General features: G+C 57.1%; 2 protein-coding genes across 7 annotated transcripts; one reads left to right on the forward strand and one right to left on the reverse strand.

Annotated features, from left to right (window-relative positions):
- Positions 1–81: 81 nt before the first annotated feature.
- LOC141951271 (transmembrane protein 17B-like) lies at positions 82–5,073 on the forward strand. 6 transcript variants are annotated; one of them, XM_074887303.1, is made up of 4 exons: positions 82–3,466; positions 3,788–3,891; positions 4,279–4,392; positions 4,770–5,073. In XM_074887303.1, the coding sequence occupies exons 1-4, from the start codon at positions 3,349–3,351 to the stop codon at positions 4,998–5,000; spliced, it is 567 nt and encodes a 188-aa protein (XP_074743404.1). In that variant the 5' UTR covers positions 82–3,348; the 3' UTR covers positions 5,001–5,073. The 6 variants fall into 6 exon arrangements, with proteins under 6 accessions (XP_074743404.1, XP_074743406.1, XP_074743405.1 ...); XM_074887305.1 differs by having other exon boundaries at positions 4,815–5,073; XM_074887304.1 differs by having other exon boundaries at positions 4,306–4,392.
- A 453-nt stretch (positions 5,074–5,526) lies between these two features.
- Positions 5,527–16,715, reverse strand: P2RX6 (purinergic receptor P2X 6). Its single transcript, XM_074887639.1, has 12 exons — positions 16,534–16,715; positions 16,266–16,416; positions 15,981–16,052; positions 11,704–11,779; positions 10,875–10,968; positions 10,501–10,581; positions 9,547–9,688; positions 9,260–9,369; positions 8,654–8,747; positions 7,616–7,681; positions 6,753–6,830; positions 5,527–5,949 (listed from the first exon to the last, which is right to left on the reverse strand). The coding sequence occupies exons 1-12, from the start codon at positions 16,668–16,670 to the stop codon at positions 5,911–5,913; spliced, it is 1,140 nt and encodes a 379-aa protein (XP_074743740.1). The 5' UTR covers positions 16,671–16,715; the 3' UTR covers positions 5,527–5,910.
- Positions 16,716–16,721: the final 6 nt, after the last annotated feature.

Below are 16,721 nucleotides of genomic sequence, written 5' to 3' on the forward strand. Positions count from 1 at the left end.
CACTTGCATCCAGCTCACCTGTATTGATTTCCAGACTTCCTGATCTGTGCCCTGTAGAAACGTCACCAGTCGTCTGTCATGTCTTCAGCTGGTCTCTTCTGGTTTCCCTGCAAGGTTTTTCCCAGGTGGTGTGACCAGAGGGGACGGTAGGCAGGGATGTGCATGCTCCAGCACACGGCGATGAACAGGGTCTGCTTCTTGAACTGTTATGTATCTGCTGGATCCACAAAGGGATGTGAACTCGCAAGTCTCATCTTAGGTCCCAAAAGGCAAATGTCGATGTCCCTGTCCCCACTGCAGCACGGGTGAGGACTTTCTCTGAGGGCAGAGGTGGCCAAGGCTGCTCAGCTCCCTCTGCCCCGGGCAGGGCCCTTGCAGAGGGGCCGGGGCTGTGCACGCTGCCCAGGTGGAGGCAGCTGCCAACCAAGGCTGCTGCCCCGGCTCGGCACGCTCAGGGGGGAGAGGTGGCTTTGCAGCCTGTGTCTGGTTAGTGGGATGGTCAGAGTCTGCTTCAGCAGGTCCCCAGAGGACCCGGCTGGAGGTGCCTGGGGACACTGGGGCACCACACAGTGACACCCCCTGCAGCTCTGTGGTTTTCCCCTGGGCTCTGGCACACCCTCCACAGTGGGTAAGACTGGCAGCTCTCACACCCCACATACTCCCCCAGCACAACTTGGCTGAGCTTTTCCAAGGCCTCTGCCTTCCTGCTCACCCAAAGGCTTGGCATCCTCTGGAGTCCTCCTGGGCAGATCGGCAGGGCACTTCGTGTTTTGGGAAGATGCCCTGTGACTCCTTCACCTCTGCTGGTGCCTCACCCAGTGTCAGGCATGAGCCATCCACAGTTGGCATCACTCCTATGTTCACGGGGCTGAAGACCATACAGGGGCTGAGGCTGAGGGACCTTCTGCCCCAGCTTATGGCTGCAGTGTGGGGAACAAGTCCCATTCCCCCTTTTTACAGAGGAGCTGTTTTAGCCAGGGCTGGGAGCATCACCCCATGACACAAGAAACCCCAGTCAGCGGCATGGCTTTCCTGAGGACACGTGCCAGGTCATGGGCAGGGCTGCCAGCATAGCTGGGCACCCTGACACCGACCTGCGGGCACTGCTCCTCTGCACGGGGTGGGATGGTGTTGGACCCCCTGTCCAGTGCCTCAGCATGTCCTGGAGCTGGGCAAGGCTGGGTTGTCTCCTCTGCCACCTCTCCAGGCACATCTTGCAACATCCCATGCCACAAGACAGAAAGTTTCCAGCCCTTCTTAAGAAACTGCCCATTCCCACTGGGAACAAGCACCGTTAGCTAAAACCAGCTGGGGCACATGCAACTTGTTAGTGATCCCCAGCTGCATTGCCCCATCACATTTAGCTTCACCAGATTGCCCAGGTATCTTCTAGGTTGCTCAGCTGTGTTGCCCACATAGAGGTGATGCCCCCACACCCAGAGCTCTCCACCAGCTCCTGCTCCTCAGATGCTGGGCTTTGCCTCTCCCTGCCTGCATCTCACCCCATGTGCTGGCAGGACCCGGGGAGCCTCGTGGTGGGCACAGCACACCTTCCCTTCCCACACACCCAAGAACCCCTCCGGACATCTCGTTGCAGCATCGCACCGGGTGACACGTTTATGTTTAGTTCTCTTGTGCCCTAAGCCTTCGTTTAAAAAAATCACTGCTCCTCCCAAGGTGGTTTCCCAGCCATTAAGTATGGCCTCACCCTTCATCTGTCCATCTCTGCCCTGGCTTTCGCACCTTGCATGTTGCTTGGGTGAACGTTTCCTCTTCAGGTACTGGCATTTACTCCTCGCTTTGCTCCTTCTTACTGCCTCCAAGGAGGTCTGCTAATACAAATAGCTGCTCCTTCCTTTGCTGCAGTGGCACGCTTGTCCCCCTGTCCCATGGGCTGGCTGCCCTTGTCTCGGCTAGAACTGGGCTGAGCTGAATGGTGGTGGCGGCAAACCATCTCCAGGCAGGTCTTCCAAGTGTCACTTCTGAGGCTGGGAGGTGTTCAGTGTTAGAGCTGTGGCCAAACACCCTCCCTGAGGCAGCATCTCACCAGTGGCATCTTCAGATGTCTTGTGCAGGCACGGTCAAATAGACCAGAAGGACCTCATGGGCCTTTCTGCTCATCCACTGTCCCGTCTTAGCTCAGGTCCTTATCTAATAGCAGGCCAATGCTTATAGCAAGGTCTGGTTTTTCCACACTTGGTTAGATTTTTCTGTGAAATCCACTTTACATAGGTTTATGGGTTGGTTTTTTTTCAGCAGTACTGTCAGGACAGGGGAGCAGCTGCCCTGAGCCAGGCTGTGGGCCACACTGTGGTGGCACAGCTGCTCAGCACTGCTGCAGAAAGGACATGCACCCTGGGCTGTGCTCACAGCACAGACCTGCCTTAGGAGACCAGCTCCTGGTGTGTGGAAGCCCTTGATGGACTTCAGCCAGTCACGCGTCGGTCTAACCACACTTTCAGCCCCAGGTGTTTGAAGGTTTGTGTTTTTTTTTTTTTGGCAGCATATGCCGATGAGCTTTGCAGCTTCATTTTGGCTTTATCAAGCAGAAGAATCCTCTTTTTATTTGGTTTCTCATGTCCTTTGCCAGTGCTTGGCCCTTAAGGACCACATTTACAGTATTCTGTCCCAATATCTGCAGCACCTTCTGGGATGGGTCGGAGGCTGAAGATCATGAGGTGAGGCCATGGCCTGTTGGGTAGGACTAACTGTAAAGGTCCCAAAGCACCATCCCCTTCCCCTGCTAGTCACCTCTGGCTCGACCAACCTCTCACACACCCCGTCCCCCACTGCTCTCCTCAGGACCCCCGAGCCTGGATGGCGCTTGGGGATGCTGAGCAGTGTGGAGACCCCCAGGGTCGGCCCTTAGCAAGGAAGCTCAGAGTGATGGGTAAAATGCTCCATGAGTCTGGAGGCTTTGAAGAAGCATTTGTTGCAAATAGCACCATCCCCTTCCTGGCATCCTCGTCTGTGGGAGTTTGGAGCAATAATTACATGGATACAACCCGGCTGGGAGAGGGTGCAGCGGAGCAAAGCGCTGCCCGCAGGGTGTGTGGGCTGGGGACGCCGCCGTGAGCCCATCACGGGGCTGGGTACAACCTGCTGCTCACCCCTGCACGCCGCTGCGGAGCGGAGACGCTCTGTATCCTTGCGGCTCCTGCGTGGGCTTGGCGTCCCAGGGCGGGGGAATTCTCCTTCCCACATCCTCCTCCCGGCTCAGCAGCCCTGACCCCAGGGAGCCAATGACCGGGTGGCCTCGTGCATTAGCCCAACCTGTCATCCCGCTAATTACCTTCTGGCTAATCCCAGCCAAGCCCGGGTAGGGGAAGCAGGGCTCGGCTGCTGGCCATGGCTGCGCACACCCCTCTGCCCCGCCACCTCCGCCGGAGCTTGGCAGCGTTCAGCGGTTCCCTCTTCATCAACAACAAGACGCGGGACAGTGGCGCTGCCCACACCTACCACCCAGGTACGGGCAGCGGGGCTCGGCGGCAGAGGGGTGTGGGGAGGGGGTTGCTGTTGCTTTATCACCACAAGCTTGCTCAGCACATCACCAAAGCACCTGGGTGCCTCTGAGCCGGGAACACCTGAAGGGTCCCTACACCCACCCACCGATGAGGGGGAGCAATAATAAATGCATTTGCTGCAAACTGCCATTCTTGCTACCCAGCCATCCCCCGTGGCATGGCAGGGGCCATCGCTCTGCCCTCTGCGAGGCAGGGGCTCCCTCGGGGCAGCGAAACCCTGGGGGTGCTGGGCAGCCCTGCCCACCCCTGCCTGCCCTGCCTAGCCCACGAGGTGCTGGCCAGCCTGCCCCTCCAGATGATGCTCTACTTCAACGTCTACTACTTCCCGGTCTGGTGCCTGGCTGAGGGGATAATGCTGCAGCTGAAGGTACCGCCCCGTGGGGCACGTGGGCACACAGGGGCCATGCTGAGCGGGGGAGAGGGGACCCTCTTCAAAATTAATGGGTCCACACACACACATGAGCAAAACGCCCTGTCCCCCCCAAGACGACTTGCCTCCGGCTCCCAGAAATGGAAATCCTGAGAACAACCACTGAACAGGGCAGGGAAGGTTAAACCGGGAAGGCAGAGTGGGCAGGGCTGGGCAGCAGCTGAGGTGGGAGCTGGCAGGGCATGGGGCACTGGGGACAGGGCACAGGGGACGGGAGGTGGGTGCAGGGAGCTGGGCACGGGGTGCAGGGGGTGGGAAACTGGGCCTGGAGAGCTGGGCACGGGGTGCAGGGCTGGCTGGGACGAGGCCCTGCCCCCATTACAGTACCACCTGCTGCCTTGGCACTACCAGTTCCTGCTGGTCGCTGCCTTCCTCATCCTCTCGGTGGCCGAGGGCTCCCGCCTCTACCTGGGCTACGTGGGGAACCTTCAGGAGAAGGTAAGCACCGTCCCCCTGCCCCGGCCCAAGCCCCCGTGCTCGGCCAGGGACGGCCATAGCTGTGGCTACGCTGGACGCCCCCTTGCTCAGGACCCAAGAGCCCGTCGCTGCCTGTTCCTGTTGGACTCCTGCCGGGAGCTGTCCCGGGAGGGAAGCGCGGGTGCAGGCAGGACCTGGGGGCAGGGGACAAAGGGGACCCACTCGCTCTCCTGCCACATCCCTCCCTGTGCTGTGGGTGCGACGCTGCAGCATCCGACCATATCCAGGCACGGCCCTGGTACCCGGGTGCCTCCACCGCAGGGGGCTCCTGGGGCGGAGAGAGCCCCCCAGGCCAGGCCTGGCTCTGCGCCCCAGCTCAGCGGGCTCTGCTCCTGCAGGTGCCCGAGCTGGCCGGGTTCCTCCTCCTCTCCTTCCTGATCCAGCTCCCGCTCCTGCTCTTCCTGCTGACGGACAGCCGCGTCATCCTCCTGCCGCTGGAGCTGGCCCTGCACAGCCTCCTCCTGGCCTTCCTCGTCGCCGAGATGGCGGCCGCCTTCCTGGCCTTGAAGACCATGAGCAAGCAGCTGGCGGCACAGTTCTACCTGCGGCAGTTGAAGGTGGGCAGCTGAGAAGGGCTGCCCGGCCGCGCCACCCCACCCAGTCAGGCCCAGCAGGGAACATTAAACGGTGCTGGGACCTCCACTGCGCCTCCACGCTGTGTTTTTGAGTTTGCGGGGTTCCTGGAGCACCCCACGGGCCCAGACCCGGGTGGTCCCAGCCCTGGGCCAGGCTGACCGAGCCCGGAGCAGGGTTCAGCACCTCCCAAACACCCAGGCTCAGCCCAGGGCTGCGCTTGTCCTCACCGAGCATCAGCCCGGGCAGAGGGCAGGACCCGGGGGCGCAGGCGGCACTGCACCCCCCAGCAAGCACCAGCCCAGGGCTGCTGCCTTAAGATCAGCTCTTAAACCCTCCCCGAGCACAGCCCAAGTGGAGGAGGGGGCAGAGCACAGCCCTGCTGCTCCCAGGGGAGCCCCGGAGGATGCGGGCGGCTCCTGAGGCCCCCCCAGCTGAAGGGTGCAGGGTGCTGCGAGGCGCCAGCGGCACCACCCGACCTTCGCAGCAGCCCCAGGGCTGCAGACAGAGCAGAGCCACCTCCCACTTTCTGAACAGCTTTATTGTGTCACATCCCTGTTTTTCACGGGAAATCGAAGCCCACAGCCACCTGGAACGTGAGTGAGCGCAAAGTGCTTTCAGGCTCTGGTGCGGAGCGCGGGCCAGCCGCTCCCCAGCGAGGTGGAGCTCCTGCAGCAGGGCTCTGCTCCCCGGCGCTGGGAGCTGCACAGCCTGGTGCTCCACGAGCCAAGAACTTCTGCCGATGCAAATATTTCTCCAGGAAAGGCAGATCCCAACCCCAGCAGCGCACACTCAGGCCAGGAGAACTGGGCCACCTCCACCTGGGCTCCGGCCGTGCCCCCACTGCATCTACCCGGAGGCTGCTCCGCAGGGAAGGGTGCTCGTGGCGGAGCATTCCCCACCGCCCTAAGCTGCAGCCTCGGTCTTACCTTTAGGGGGTTTTGCCTGCAAAATGAACGGGGGGCATCTCAGTTTACTAGAGACAAGGGCACAGCCCAGGTGGGCAGTCCTGCACTGCTCTGCTCGGTCCCATGCGACCAGATTCATTGTTGGAGACCCCCACCCTGCCTGTGATTTGAGATCAGGCCTTAGGAACAACTTTCTCCCCCCCAGTAGGAGGGTGCAGCTCACTGGGAGCTAGGGGATCTCTGTCCTCAGGTTTCTAAGACTTGGCCAGATAAAGCCAAAGCCGACCCAAGCTGGGGCTGGCAGCTCTCCTGCTCTGCAGGGATCTCCCAGCCCACACCCTGCAACTGCCCGATTCACCAGGGCTGGGCAGCGCCAAAGCCAGAATCACCCACAGCAGGAAAACCTGTCACTGAGCTGACACGGCAGCAGGGCACACGCTGAAGAGCTGCCCCCTCTCCACTAGGAGTGGAGCCACATTCAGTTTGGAGGAGGGTGAATACACATGGAGCTGGGTCAGGTTTCTAGTAAGGCCCCCTCAGGGACTCCCTGCTGTCTAACAGAAGCTGAGACTGTGGTACAGCTTTCCCTCCAGCCTGGGCACCAGTTGGGTCCCTCTCCTCCACGCTGCTGCCTGTTGTCATTAACCTTGTAAGAGTTTAATCTCTGTCAGGTTCAGCTCAGACCAGCCACCAAGCCCAAGAGTTGAAGACTAAGAACCGCTCCACTGGGGTTTTCTCAGATTTGGTTGAACTGAGTTTTAACCAAGGGACAGAAAATAATTAAATCTGCCTGCAAAGCTTCACTCCAACCTCATCTCTCCAAAGCGGCCCCATCCTTACCTCCTCGAACTTCTCCTTCCAGTAGAAGTCAGCCTTCGCATCCAGGTAGAGCAGAACCAGGTCACAGACCACCGTGGCCTGGAGACAAAAAGGCAGCAGGGCAGTCAGCACCGAAAGCTCCCGCAGCAGCGCCAGCCCTCTGCCCCGGCTCCCACCAAGCCCTGCAGCGGGCCAGACTCCAGCACCTGGCCAGAGCTGGGGGCCACGAGCCCAACCAGCCTCCAGCCTAGGCCACCCAGCCAGGTCCTGTTTGAGCCAGGCTGCTGCCGTTAGCTGCGCAGGATCAGCTGGCTGCAACATAGGGGTGCAGGGTGAGGGCCGGTCCAGCGCGGGGCCGCTGCCGCAGCCGCGGAAGGGACTGGTATGAGCACGTCTGGGAGGAAAGAGGGGGCAGGAGGGGGAGCCCAGGCTGCCCGTTACTCTGCTGGAAGGGAAGAGCCACAGAAGTGCTCTACAAGGGGCTGCCTCATCTCGATGACGGCAATGCCACATCCCTGCTGGAGCCAGACACCGGCTGCCTTTAGAGTCAGGGGAGAAGCACAGAGAGGAAGCGTGCTCTGCTGCTGGCTGAGACAGCTGAGCAGCCTGGCCAGCAACAGCCCAGCGATGCGCCTTCCCGGGGCCAACACAACACCCGGCCTCCACGAGGTGTGCCCCAACAGTGCTCAGGATCCACAGTCTGGCAGTGTCATTGCCGCTAACGAGTGCAAACAGCAAAACGGGAGCTAACACCCTGCCAGACGTTCTCCCCTCCCTGGCAGACACCCAGGAAGCCTTGCACCCAGGCAGGCGGGCCAGGGAAACGACAAGTGCTGAATCCCAACCCACAAATGGGAGGAAAAGAGCGTATCTGGAGTACTCACGGCACCAAAGAACGCGATGCCGGTGCCGAAGCTCACGGCAGCAGGAATTATGCTGAACTTCCCGGCCTGGTGAGAAACAGTGGGTAGACAGCGGTGAGAGGGCTGTGGGACAAGCCCCGCTGGCCAGCATGCTTAAAGCCAAGGAGGTGCTGGAGGAAACTGGGGTCATTTTTCCGTGCCCAGCTGTAGGAACCTGACTGCTTTTGCCTTGACTGAAAACCCTGCTGGCTGCTGAAGGGATTGAGGCAGCTTGTGACTCAGTGGCAGCAGCGGTTACTGTGGGCACAGCAAGAGCCTCCTCTTGCTGCAGGACCCCAGCAGCTGCCACCCACAGAACTACATCCCAGCAAACAGTGTCCCTCTGCTCAAATGAGTCTGGTATCTCTGAGGAAAGATTTTTCGGGTTCCTGTCTCTCTCCTGGCTATTCTTTCCTGCTCCACACACCTCCCGGGCCTGGTCTCACTACCCAGAAGCTCTTCAGGTGAAAAGGCCACTGCTAAGCATGACAGACCAGCTGCGGACATCTCACAGGGCAGCAAATCCTCTCAGCACAGGCTCCATCTTGCACAGTTAAGTACTGAGTTTGTCAGTGATGCTGCACAGAGTAGCATCAGCCATAATCATGCTCATGCCTTTTCTCCCCAAGGGTACAGTAATCAAGAAGGGATTAATTGTCTATGTTCAGAGAAGTCCAGGTTGATCTTTGCCAGAGTGTTCCCACCACAAGACCCTCGGGGATGCCCACAGGCCCTCTGCCCAGACAAGCTCACCTTGCCTACGGGGCCCAGCATGTCACAACACCCATGGCAGATCCCAGCGAGGGAACCCTCCCTGCTCAGGGCGTTACAAGACCTTTCTCTTCAAATGGGAGAGACCACTTTTTCCTGCTCTGCTTGGAAAACTCTGGAAAGAGGTGAAGAGCTCAGCGGGGTGGGGAGAAGCGATGCCAGCAGGAAGCTAGGGAGCAGGGAGAGGAGTCAGCCCCGGTGACAAGGCTGCCAGGGCTGTGCACGCAGGGTCTGCAGGGGAGACAGTACCTGGCCGTGCACGGAGATGTCGAAGCGGATGCCGTAGAGTTTCAGCAGGTTCCGGAAGAGCCGCCGCTGCGAGTCCCAGTAGTAGGAGGCAGTTCTGCAGGAGACATTGGATGTGGGTCAGAAAGCCACGGCAGCTCTGTGCAGGCCATGAGGGAAGAGGGCTGCCAGCACCCTACAACTGCTGGGGCTACCGTGTGCCTGCACGCACCTCGTGTCCTCCAGCCGGCTGGGGTGTGGGTGAGGCACGTGCTACCATGACTCGTGACTGGCATCAGCAGTGGGGCATCAGTGCCCACCCAGCACCCAGCCCAGGGTCACTGGGAGCACACAGCTCCCAGTGCGTCCAGTGCAGGGTCAGCACAGGTGCGGGCAGCCCCAGGTCCCTGCCCTCAGGCAGGTAATGCCTTGCACAGCTCCAAACAGAGCAGAGCTACAAGGTGTGGGAACTGCCACGGCACCCTGGTACTGACAGAGCCTGTGCTGAGTTACCACATCCCCTTGTCCCTGCTGCTCCTTTCAGAACATCGATCAGGAAAACTGAGATCTCAAACAATTGCCATGTGCTGAACCCACAGGCCCACGTGGCCACTGTCCCAGCATCCTCACCTAAAATTGTACCTCCTGTCCTGCAGGCTGAAGGAGTACTGTGGCTGGCACTGGGCAGCAGGGTGATCCAGGTCACAGTCCCACTCGATGCGAACTCCAATGCTCCCCCCCTGTGTAACACATTTTATTCCAGGAGAAGCACAGGATCAGATTTGCCAAGTTCTTTCCTGTGCAGACATTCACGGATCACACATTCCCTTAGCATTTCAGGGGTCATCCTGTCCCCCACCCCTTGTCCACATCCTCGGGAATTTAGTCATCTTCCATACTTTTAAAAAAACAAGTACCAGCAGTGCAAGGTCTCCAAAGGTCTCTCCAGCTGCCTCCACCATGTCACGGACACGGAAGACAGGACAGGAAGGGTTGAAGAATGGATCGTATGTGCAGCTCTTGAAATAGGTGGGGTCATTGGTTTGCAAAGTATTGCACCTGAGACAGGAGACAGAGAGAGAAGGGGAGCCATCATGGGTGGAGTGGGGTGTGGGAGGTCAGGAAGCCCTGCTGCAGGACTGAAAAGGGGACCCTCCCGCTGGAGCAGGACCACTGATGCTCCTGCTCTGGGGGGGGGAGACAGTCGCTGCCTCTCCTAAAGCCTCAGTTGGAGAGAGGGTGGAGGGAAACCAGCCTGGAGGAATCACACATAGAGTTATCACCCTTTACAGCACCTGCCATGGTCCTTCCCCTCCCAGCTCCTCTCCTCCACCTCTGCCTTTGTGCTTCTTTCTTCCCCAGCACCCACCTCCTACCGCTGTGAGCTTGAGTCAGTGCTCTAGCGGTGATAGCAGGGGCAGTTCAGCTGCCTCAGGCCAAGCCTCCTGCCAGAATAGGGCAGCACAGTCAGCATGCCTGGGGCTGCGAGGCCAGTGCAGCCCTTTACTGGGCCTCTGTGAAAGCATTTTGCAGGGACTAAAATGCAAAAATACATGGGGTAAACTGAGACCCTGGGGATGACTGGCCTTGCCTGGCTGACTGTGGTGCTCCAGCCAGGCAGAGGAACACCAGTCCCTCTCTCTGAGGACTCCCCACCCCATTGCTCTTGTATCTGCAAACAGGTGCTGCTGAAGCAACCACCGTTCTCCTGAACGCACCATCCTGAGCTGTAACTACCTGGGCTACCACCTGTCCTGGATGGCACATGGCTTCTTGGACACCTTGGCTGCTCAGCCCCTAGGCAGGCAAGCTCAGCGCAGAGGCTGGACTAGGCTGCACGCACAGTCCACCTGGAGGAGTGTCATACTTACTTGGAGAAGTTAAATTTGGTGAAGTGGACAGTATTTTTTATAAAAAGAGTGAAATTCTCCGCCTCAGCCAGAAGAGGTTTCCTGGAAAACAACCACCAACGAACTCAAATTTTGCACAGCGGCCAAGGCACATCCCCATTCCCCTCGCTCTGCAGTCTCTTCCACAATCCCGGGACTTTGGCTACAATGGACAGTCTCAAGAAACGCTCCTGGTTGAAGTTCTGTGGGCTTAACTGATCGGTAGATCAATGTCAAAGATCTTCCCAAGCCTGGCTGGCCCTTGGGCGAGTATCATCAGGCCCCTGGTTACACAAAGCACAGAGGGAAGGAACCAAGGCTCTCAATGCCTGCTGTCCCCTCACCCTGTGCCTTACCTGGGCAGGGTGTTGTTCTCCACAGGACACCAGCCATAGATCTCACAGGTGGAATGGGTGTTGTTGAACATCACACACTTCCCAGTTTTTATCCCTAGAAATAAGACAATGTATATCATTTACTGTTCCTTTTTGAGATGTCTTCTCTGCAGCTCTCTTACTGGGATAGTGCCCTGGCCACAAGCTTGTTCTGGCCTTCTTAAAACCTGAACCACAAAGAAAACCCTGGGATCATCCTCAGTGTTTTCCCCACACAGCAACTTCCTTGTGAAACCTTCCCTCGAGACTAAATGACAGGAGCTGTTTTACAAAGACAAGAAGCTGCTTGCTGCTGTCAGTGCCTGGTCTGTCCAGCGCAGCCCCTCCTGCCCCGTGGCTGCTGGAGCCACCTACTCCCAGGGTGGGAACACAGCAAGCTGGGGCAATCCCACACACAAAGCTTTGGCAAATGACCTCCTAGAGCTGAAATATTCTTTTCCAGCTGAACTCACACGGGCTGCTGATATTAATCAGCATGAAGTAAGAGCCAGGTTTTATTACAAAAGGAAAACCTGTCAATCACATGGCACACTGGTTTCAATTCCAGCAACCAACATCAGAAACAAAGCACCCCTGTACTTGCTGTGACAGCGCCTTGTGCCCGCAGCACCTGCGCGCCCAGCCGTGACAGGTCACCGTAAGGTTTTGTCAAGAATAAATGGCTGGAGAACACTTCCACACACACCTACAAAAAGCACTGAACTCAGGCAATCAGGCACCTTTGCAGATCTGCTCGCTACCAAACACGAGGAATTAAATGATTTTGGTTTTTTAGCAAAACACCCAGTACCGTTGCCATGAACCACTGAGTTTCCCACGGGACAGTCTGCATCTTCCGTGCACGTCGCATCGAGAACAGAGGGGCTCTGAGAGAGACGGAGAGAAGCGCTGTCACTGCGCTGCCCAGCTGCCCGAGGCCACACGGTCACTCACCCACATTTCTGCGCCGCTGCTTCTGTTTCTCCAAGCACCTCCTAAACGCTTACAGAAGACCTCCACCACGTCCAGACCCTGGGCAGCCTCCAGCCAGCGAGGAGAGAGGCACCTCTGAGGACAATCCTTCTCGCCTGTCTCCACGCTCCCTGGGGCGCTCGCCTACTCTGCCTCGGAGGCAGAAGAAGCCTCAGAAGCTAGCTCAGACCTTTTGGCTGGGACTGGAACAAGCACAGCTGGGTTCAGGAGGGCCTTAATGGCAGTTCCCATTAAGCACCTTGTAAAGCACCACCACAATTCCCCCAGGAAAGAGCTGAAGAGACCCTAAATACAGCATAAAACAAATTTTACAAGAGACACAGAAAGCTTCACCCTCATTCTGGACCCACCTGATTGCCAGGAGCAGCAAAAAGCTCCTATTCAAACAGAGAGACCCAGGCAGGTGGGGGACACGAGTAACACCTTCCCCCTGAGCTAATCTCAGGAGTCACCAGGCCATCACAAACCCCCCTGCCCAAGGCTAGGGGGGCACAGAGCCCCAAAGGCAGGTGGGGAACCCCCAGTTATGGAGTCAGAAGAAGGCAGGGTCTGTCCAGGCCCTCCCAGGGCTGTCCCAGGACAGGCTCAGCCCCTTGCTCCAGGTGTGAAACCCACCGTAATGAGCCAAGAGGAGCAGCTCTCTGAAGCACCTTTAGGCTGAAGGCGGGTGTCACTGCCTAGGGGTATGGGAATCATTATGGGATGCAGGAGAACAGTGTTTTGAGATTACGCAGGACGTTCAGGGGATGGAATGTTTAGGGGAAGAAGAGAAGGCATGGAAAAGGAGGGATCTAGGTGATCTGAGAAGGAACAAACATTGGAAAATAGAGGGATAAAAGGATGCAAAGGACTGGTTGCATGTACAGAGCTGGCTGGTCAGTACGATTGCCCATCCACGCCCTGCGCCCCATGGGCACAGTCTGTTACAGCTTCAGACTAAACTCCATTTCTATTTTCCTGGGCAAGGGGCTTTATCCCCTATGTGCCTTGTGTACAGGGGTCTGAGTGCCAGCAGCTGGAGTGGGACCACCACTTGTCACAGGGTGCGAGGGCAGCCGTGCAGGGAAACGTGTGATCCACAGCGAATATCAGGCCAGATGAAGCCAGGGAGGATGAGGCCTGGGAGCAAGGTGGGGTGTCTAAGGGCAAGCCCACAGGACTACCAGAGGGACGAGGGAGCCATGCCCAACTGCTGGAGAAGGGTGGCTACTGGATTCATGCCCTCACCCCCACTGATGGCCCTCTCACAGCTTGCAGCACCCACCTGCAATGCTGTAATAAGCACTTATGAGAGCACTTCAATGTCCTGGATCAAATCAGATGTCAAGGATTCAGCCTCCAGAAGGACCCAGACAACAGGTATTTGTGGATGAGTGTATCAGTCCCTTCCCAAGTCCAGGTAACAAGACACATGACAAGTGCCACTTGGCAGACAGACACTTCTGGGTGTTCAGGGCATGCAAGCTACAAAGCCTGGGAAAAATTCAGGTATTGAAGTCTGTGATGGCATTCCAGAAAACCTAAAACCTGGCCAAGAAGTTTTCAACCTCCCCTACCACCTTTTAGTGGAAATAAGCCTTGAAAAAATCTGTCAGTGCTGGCATTCTCAACAGACATGATCCAAACCAGGTTACATGTGCCACAAGTGCATTGTGAGAAAAGCAAAGAGATCTAGACTCAGTTAAAAGCCCTTGTGCAGCCCTGGACCTGTGCTCCTAAAGCTCTCTACACCATTGCTGCATCTTGCTTGTGTAAGGGTCTAAAAGCTTGACAAAATTAGGAGTAACAAATTTTTCTAGGAACCTAACCAAGAACTGCAGTTTTGGGACAGGAATATGAGCACACCAGCATTTAGAACAGGTTTCTTGACAAGCAGGTGAACTACTACACGTTTTTAGAAGACATGCCCCGAGGTGCTCACAGCAGAGATCAGACACTGCTTGGAGTTCGTAGCATTTGTGTTCCTGGGACAGGGGTGATTTCAGACAGGGGCAACAAAGAGGTGCTTGTGTTGACAGCAGAGATCTGTACATAAACACTAGGAACCTCATGGCTGAAAGGTTTATATTTATTTTTTGTAGTCACAAATACGTGGGTAGAGAATGATTTTATTCTTAATCTTATTAGAAACAATTGCTGATTCCCAGCCCTCAACAGCTATGCAGCCATGTACCAGGGGCCAGGAAGCAAAGTGCACCTTCTTGGAGAGCAAACCACCAGTAGCATCACATGTGAGCAAAAAAGGATGATGCTTCTCCCAAAATCTAACACCTGCCCCTCATCCCCTTCAGACACGGTCCTGCGTTGCTCAGGGCTGTGACCAGTGCCACTCATGTGCACATCCACCAGCAGCATCTGGACTGGTAAGAGCTGTGCACAGCTGGATGTGTTAGAGACCATGATTTAAGTGAAATGGTCCCTTTGCCCCAGACTTGCACCCGGACAGAGCGGATGCACTGTCTGACTAATGCCTTTGGCTCTAAGTCTATTTTGATCACCTTCATTAACCTTCAGAGCACCTTGCGAACAGAGGCAGAGGGTTTCCAACCACGCAAAGTATTTGAGATCAACACCGAAAGGTCTCCCTCAGAGAGAAGTCACAGCTTAGCCACAGAACTGAGCTCAACACAGACATCAGCCGCTAAAACAACCCGTCCTGTGCTCAGGTGCTGCCTCTGGCCCCAGACAGACTTTTCCCTGGTATGTCAGCACAGAATACTTTGGTAATCAAGAATATTCAGAACTTCCTGCAAAGTCAAAATCTGTCACTGCTAAATCTTCAAAGCTTCCCAAACATAAATGCCAGCCACAGCCCCAAAGCCAGGAACTGAGAAACTACTGGAGAGTAGCAGGGGGTGAGGGCTGTGACAGGCACCCAGACACACCACAGCACTGTAATGGGATGAAATGCTCTGCTCTCTCTGTATCCTTGGCTTGCACACTGCAAAAATAAGCATTCAGAGATGCCCATGACTGCCTGTGAGAGAGCCCTGAAATGCTCTACTGCACATGTCTTCCCCTAGGGATGTTCCTGCAGCTATCAGTACTTCAGGAGTTCTCAACATTTTAAAGAGGAATCATTAGTACCATTTTCCCCAACCCAAAACAGGGCTTGCGCCTCCTCTCCTGCAGCTTTCGGGCTGTGTTTGGAGAGCAGCGCAGCCCGGCAGCCTGCAGCACAGGGCAGGCTGGGAAGCAGGATCAGGCTGGGCATGGCACAGCAGGCCACAGAAAAAGCCGAAGGGACCATTAGGACAAACAGTGCTTGGCTCAGGAACAAGCTGCCAGCAGTGACTTAGCTTAAAAGACATTTGCTCCTGTCTGCCAAGCAGGGTCCAGCCTTGGAGAGTTCAGTTGAGAAGCTGGCCTGAATCCAGCCTTAAAGGGAAGATTTCTCCCAGAGAACATATACCACTAAGTGTTGGCTGACTAGGAAACAACCTTGTGCTCCGTTCCTCCTAAAAATAGGACACTAAGATGGAGAGGATAGTAGTCCTGCAGCAGAGAGCTATGAAGGAAATGTGACACAAGTTCCATGGAGTGTGTGTAACAGCATCAGGAAAAATGGCAGAACAGAGGTAAGAGAATGGAGCAGCAAGTCAAGAAACCAAGGATGTGTGAGGCTCAAGAAGGAACACAGGTCACAGAGGTATTAGCTGGGGATGGCAGTGCTGATGCCAGCTGCACTGCAGAGATGGAATAGCAATGGGGCAACACAGCTCAGCCTTGTCCAAAGGCAGCGGAAAGCCTGTAAAGAGCAAACAGCGTCACCACCCCTCAAGAAGACCAGAAAGCTGGTGAGGCCCCAGCAGACTGCGTCCCTTGTCCTTCCGGTCACCAGAAAAGATTCTGGCCAGACTGCTTGGATACACATCTTAGTTCATGCAGGTAGGGTAGAGCAAGTGCAAATGAGCGAGTAAGGTCTATAAAGCAATGAGAACAAGGGGAATCAGCTTTGTCTGGAATAAAACTCCATTTTTCCCTTCTATCTGGTCTTGCACTGGGTTCTGCTGAGCTCCTGTACCGTTACAGAGCAGCACTTTATAAATCTAAGCCCAGCGCAGTGCTGGCCTAAGAACAGCACAGCTCACTTACCTCAGGACAGGTGCCCTGAGCTTGCTTTGCTGTAGCGATGAAATTGGTCACCAGAAAAAGCACATTTTCTCCCTAGGAAGCAAGAAGGCACCTTCAACAGGGGATTTACACCGTCACACTCCTCAGCAGCAGAACAAACAACAAATTTTCTTTTTGTTTTTGGCTTTGTAACTTACAATGCTAACCTCGCCTTTCCTTTCCCACAGGGTTTTACCACAGCTTTTGCCAACCACCTCCCTCCCCCCGGGGCGGCTGAGGCGCCAACAGCGCGGGGCCCGGCCGTACCTGAGGGGGCCGGGCGTAGTCCGCCGCGTCCCACAGCCGCCGGCCCGCGCCCCCCACCTCGGCGACCGCCGCCCCCTTCAGCTTGGTGACGACGGCGGCGCGGGGGGCAGGGTCGGTGTCCTGGTAGCCCTTCCGCACTAGCAGCACCCACCTGCGGAGGGGCGGGGGCGAGGCGCGCTGAGGGGACCCCCGACCGCCCTCACCGCCTCCGGGAGGGCCGTGGCCCTACAGGCGGCCGGCTCGCCGCGGCGGGAGGGGACCGCCCTACCCGAGCAGGTAGCCCAGCACGCCGAGCTGGAGCAGGCGGTGCAGCAGCCCGACCCGCCGATTCCGCGTCAGCGCGAACTTCACCGTCTTGTAGTCGAGCAGCCCGCCGCACAGCCGGCCCGGCGCCCCACCCGTCATGGCGGCCGGCGGGGGACTGCGGGCCCCGGCCCTGCCCGCGCTTCCCGCCGC

This window comes from Strix uralensis, chromosome 17 (assembly GCF_047716275.1).
Source record: "Strix uralensis isolate ZFMK-TIS-50842 chromosome 17, bStrUra1, whole genome shotgun sequence".
Classification (NCBI taxonomy): Eukaryota; Metazoa; Chordata; class Aves; order Strigiformes; family Strigidae; genus Strix; species Strix uralensis.

Bases quoted from the DNA above. Each gene is read 5' to 3' on its own strand.
- LOC141951271 (XM_074887301.1), top strand. From the start codon at position 3,349: ATGGCTGCGCACACCCCTCTGCCCCGCCACCTCCGCCGGAGCTTGGCA. The intron at 3,467-3,787 runs GTACGGGCAGCG...TGCCCTGCCTAG, and splicing joins TGCCCACACCTACCACCCAG to CCCACGAGGTGCTGGCCAGC. The intron at 3,892-4,278 runs GTACCGCCCCGT...CCCCCATTACAG, and splicing joins GGATAATGCTGCAGCTGAAG to TACCACCTGCTGCCTTGGCA.
- P2RX6 (XM_074887639.1), bottom strand. From the start codon at position 16,670: ATGACGGGTGGGGCGCCGGGCCGGCTGTGCGGCGGGCTGCTCGACTAC. The intron at 10,969-11,703 runs GTACTGGGTGTT...TCTTATTTCTAG, and splicing joins CTCAGTGGTTCATGGCAACG to GGATAAAAACTGGGAAGTGT. The intron at 8,748-9,259 runs GTGAGGATGCTG...TGTCTCCTGCAG, and splicing joins GACAGGAGGTACAATTTTAG to AACTGCCTCCTACTACTGGG.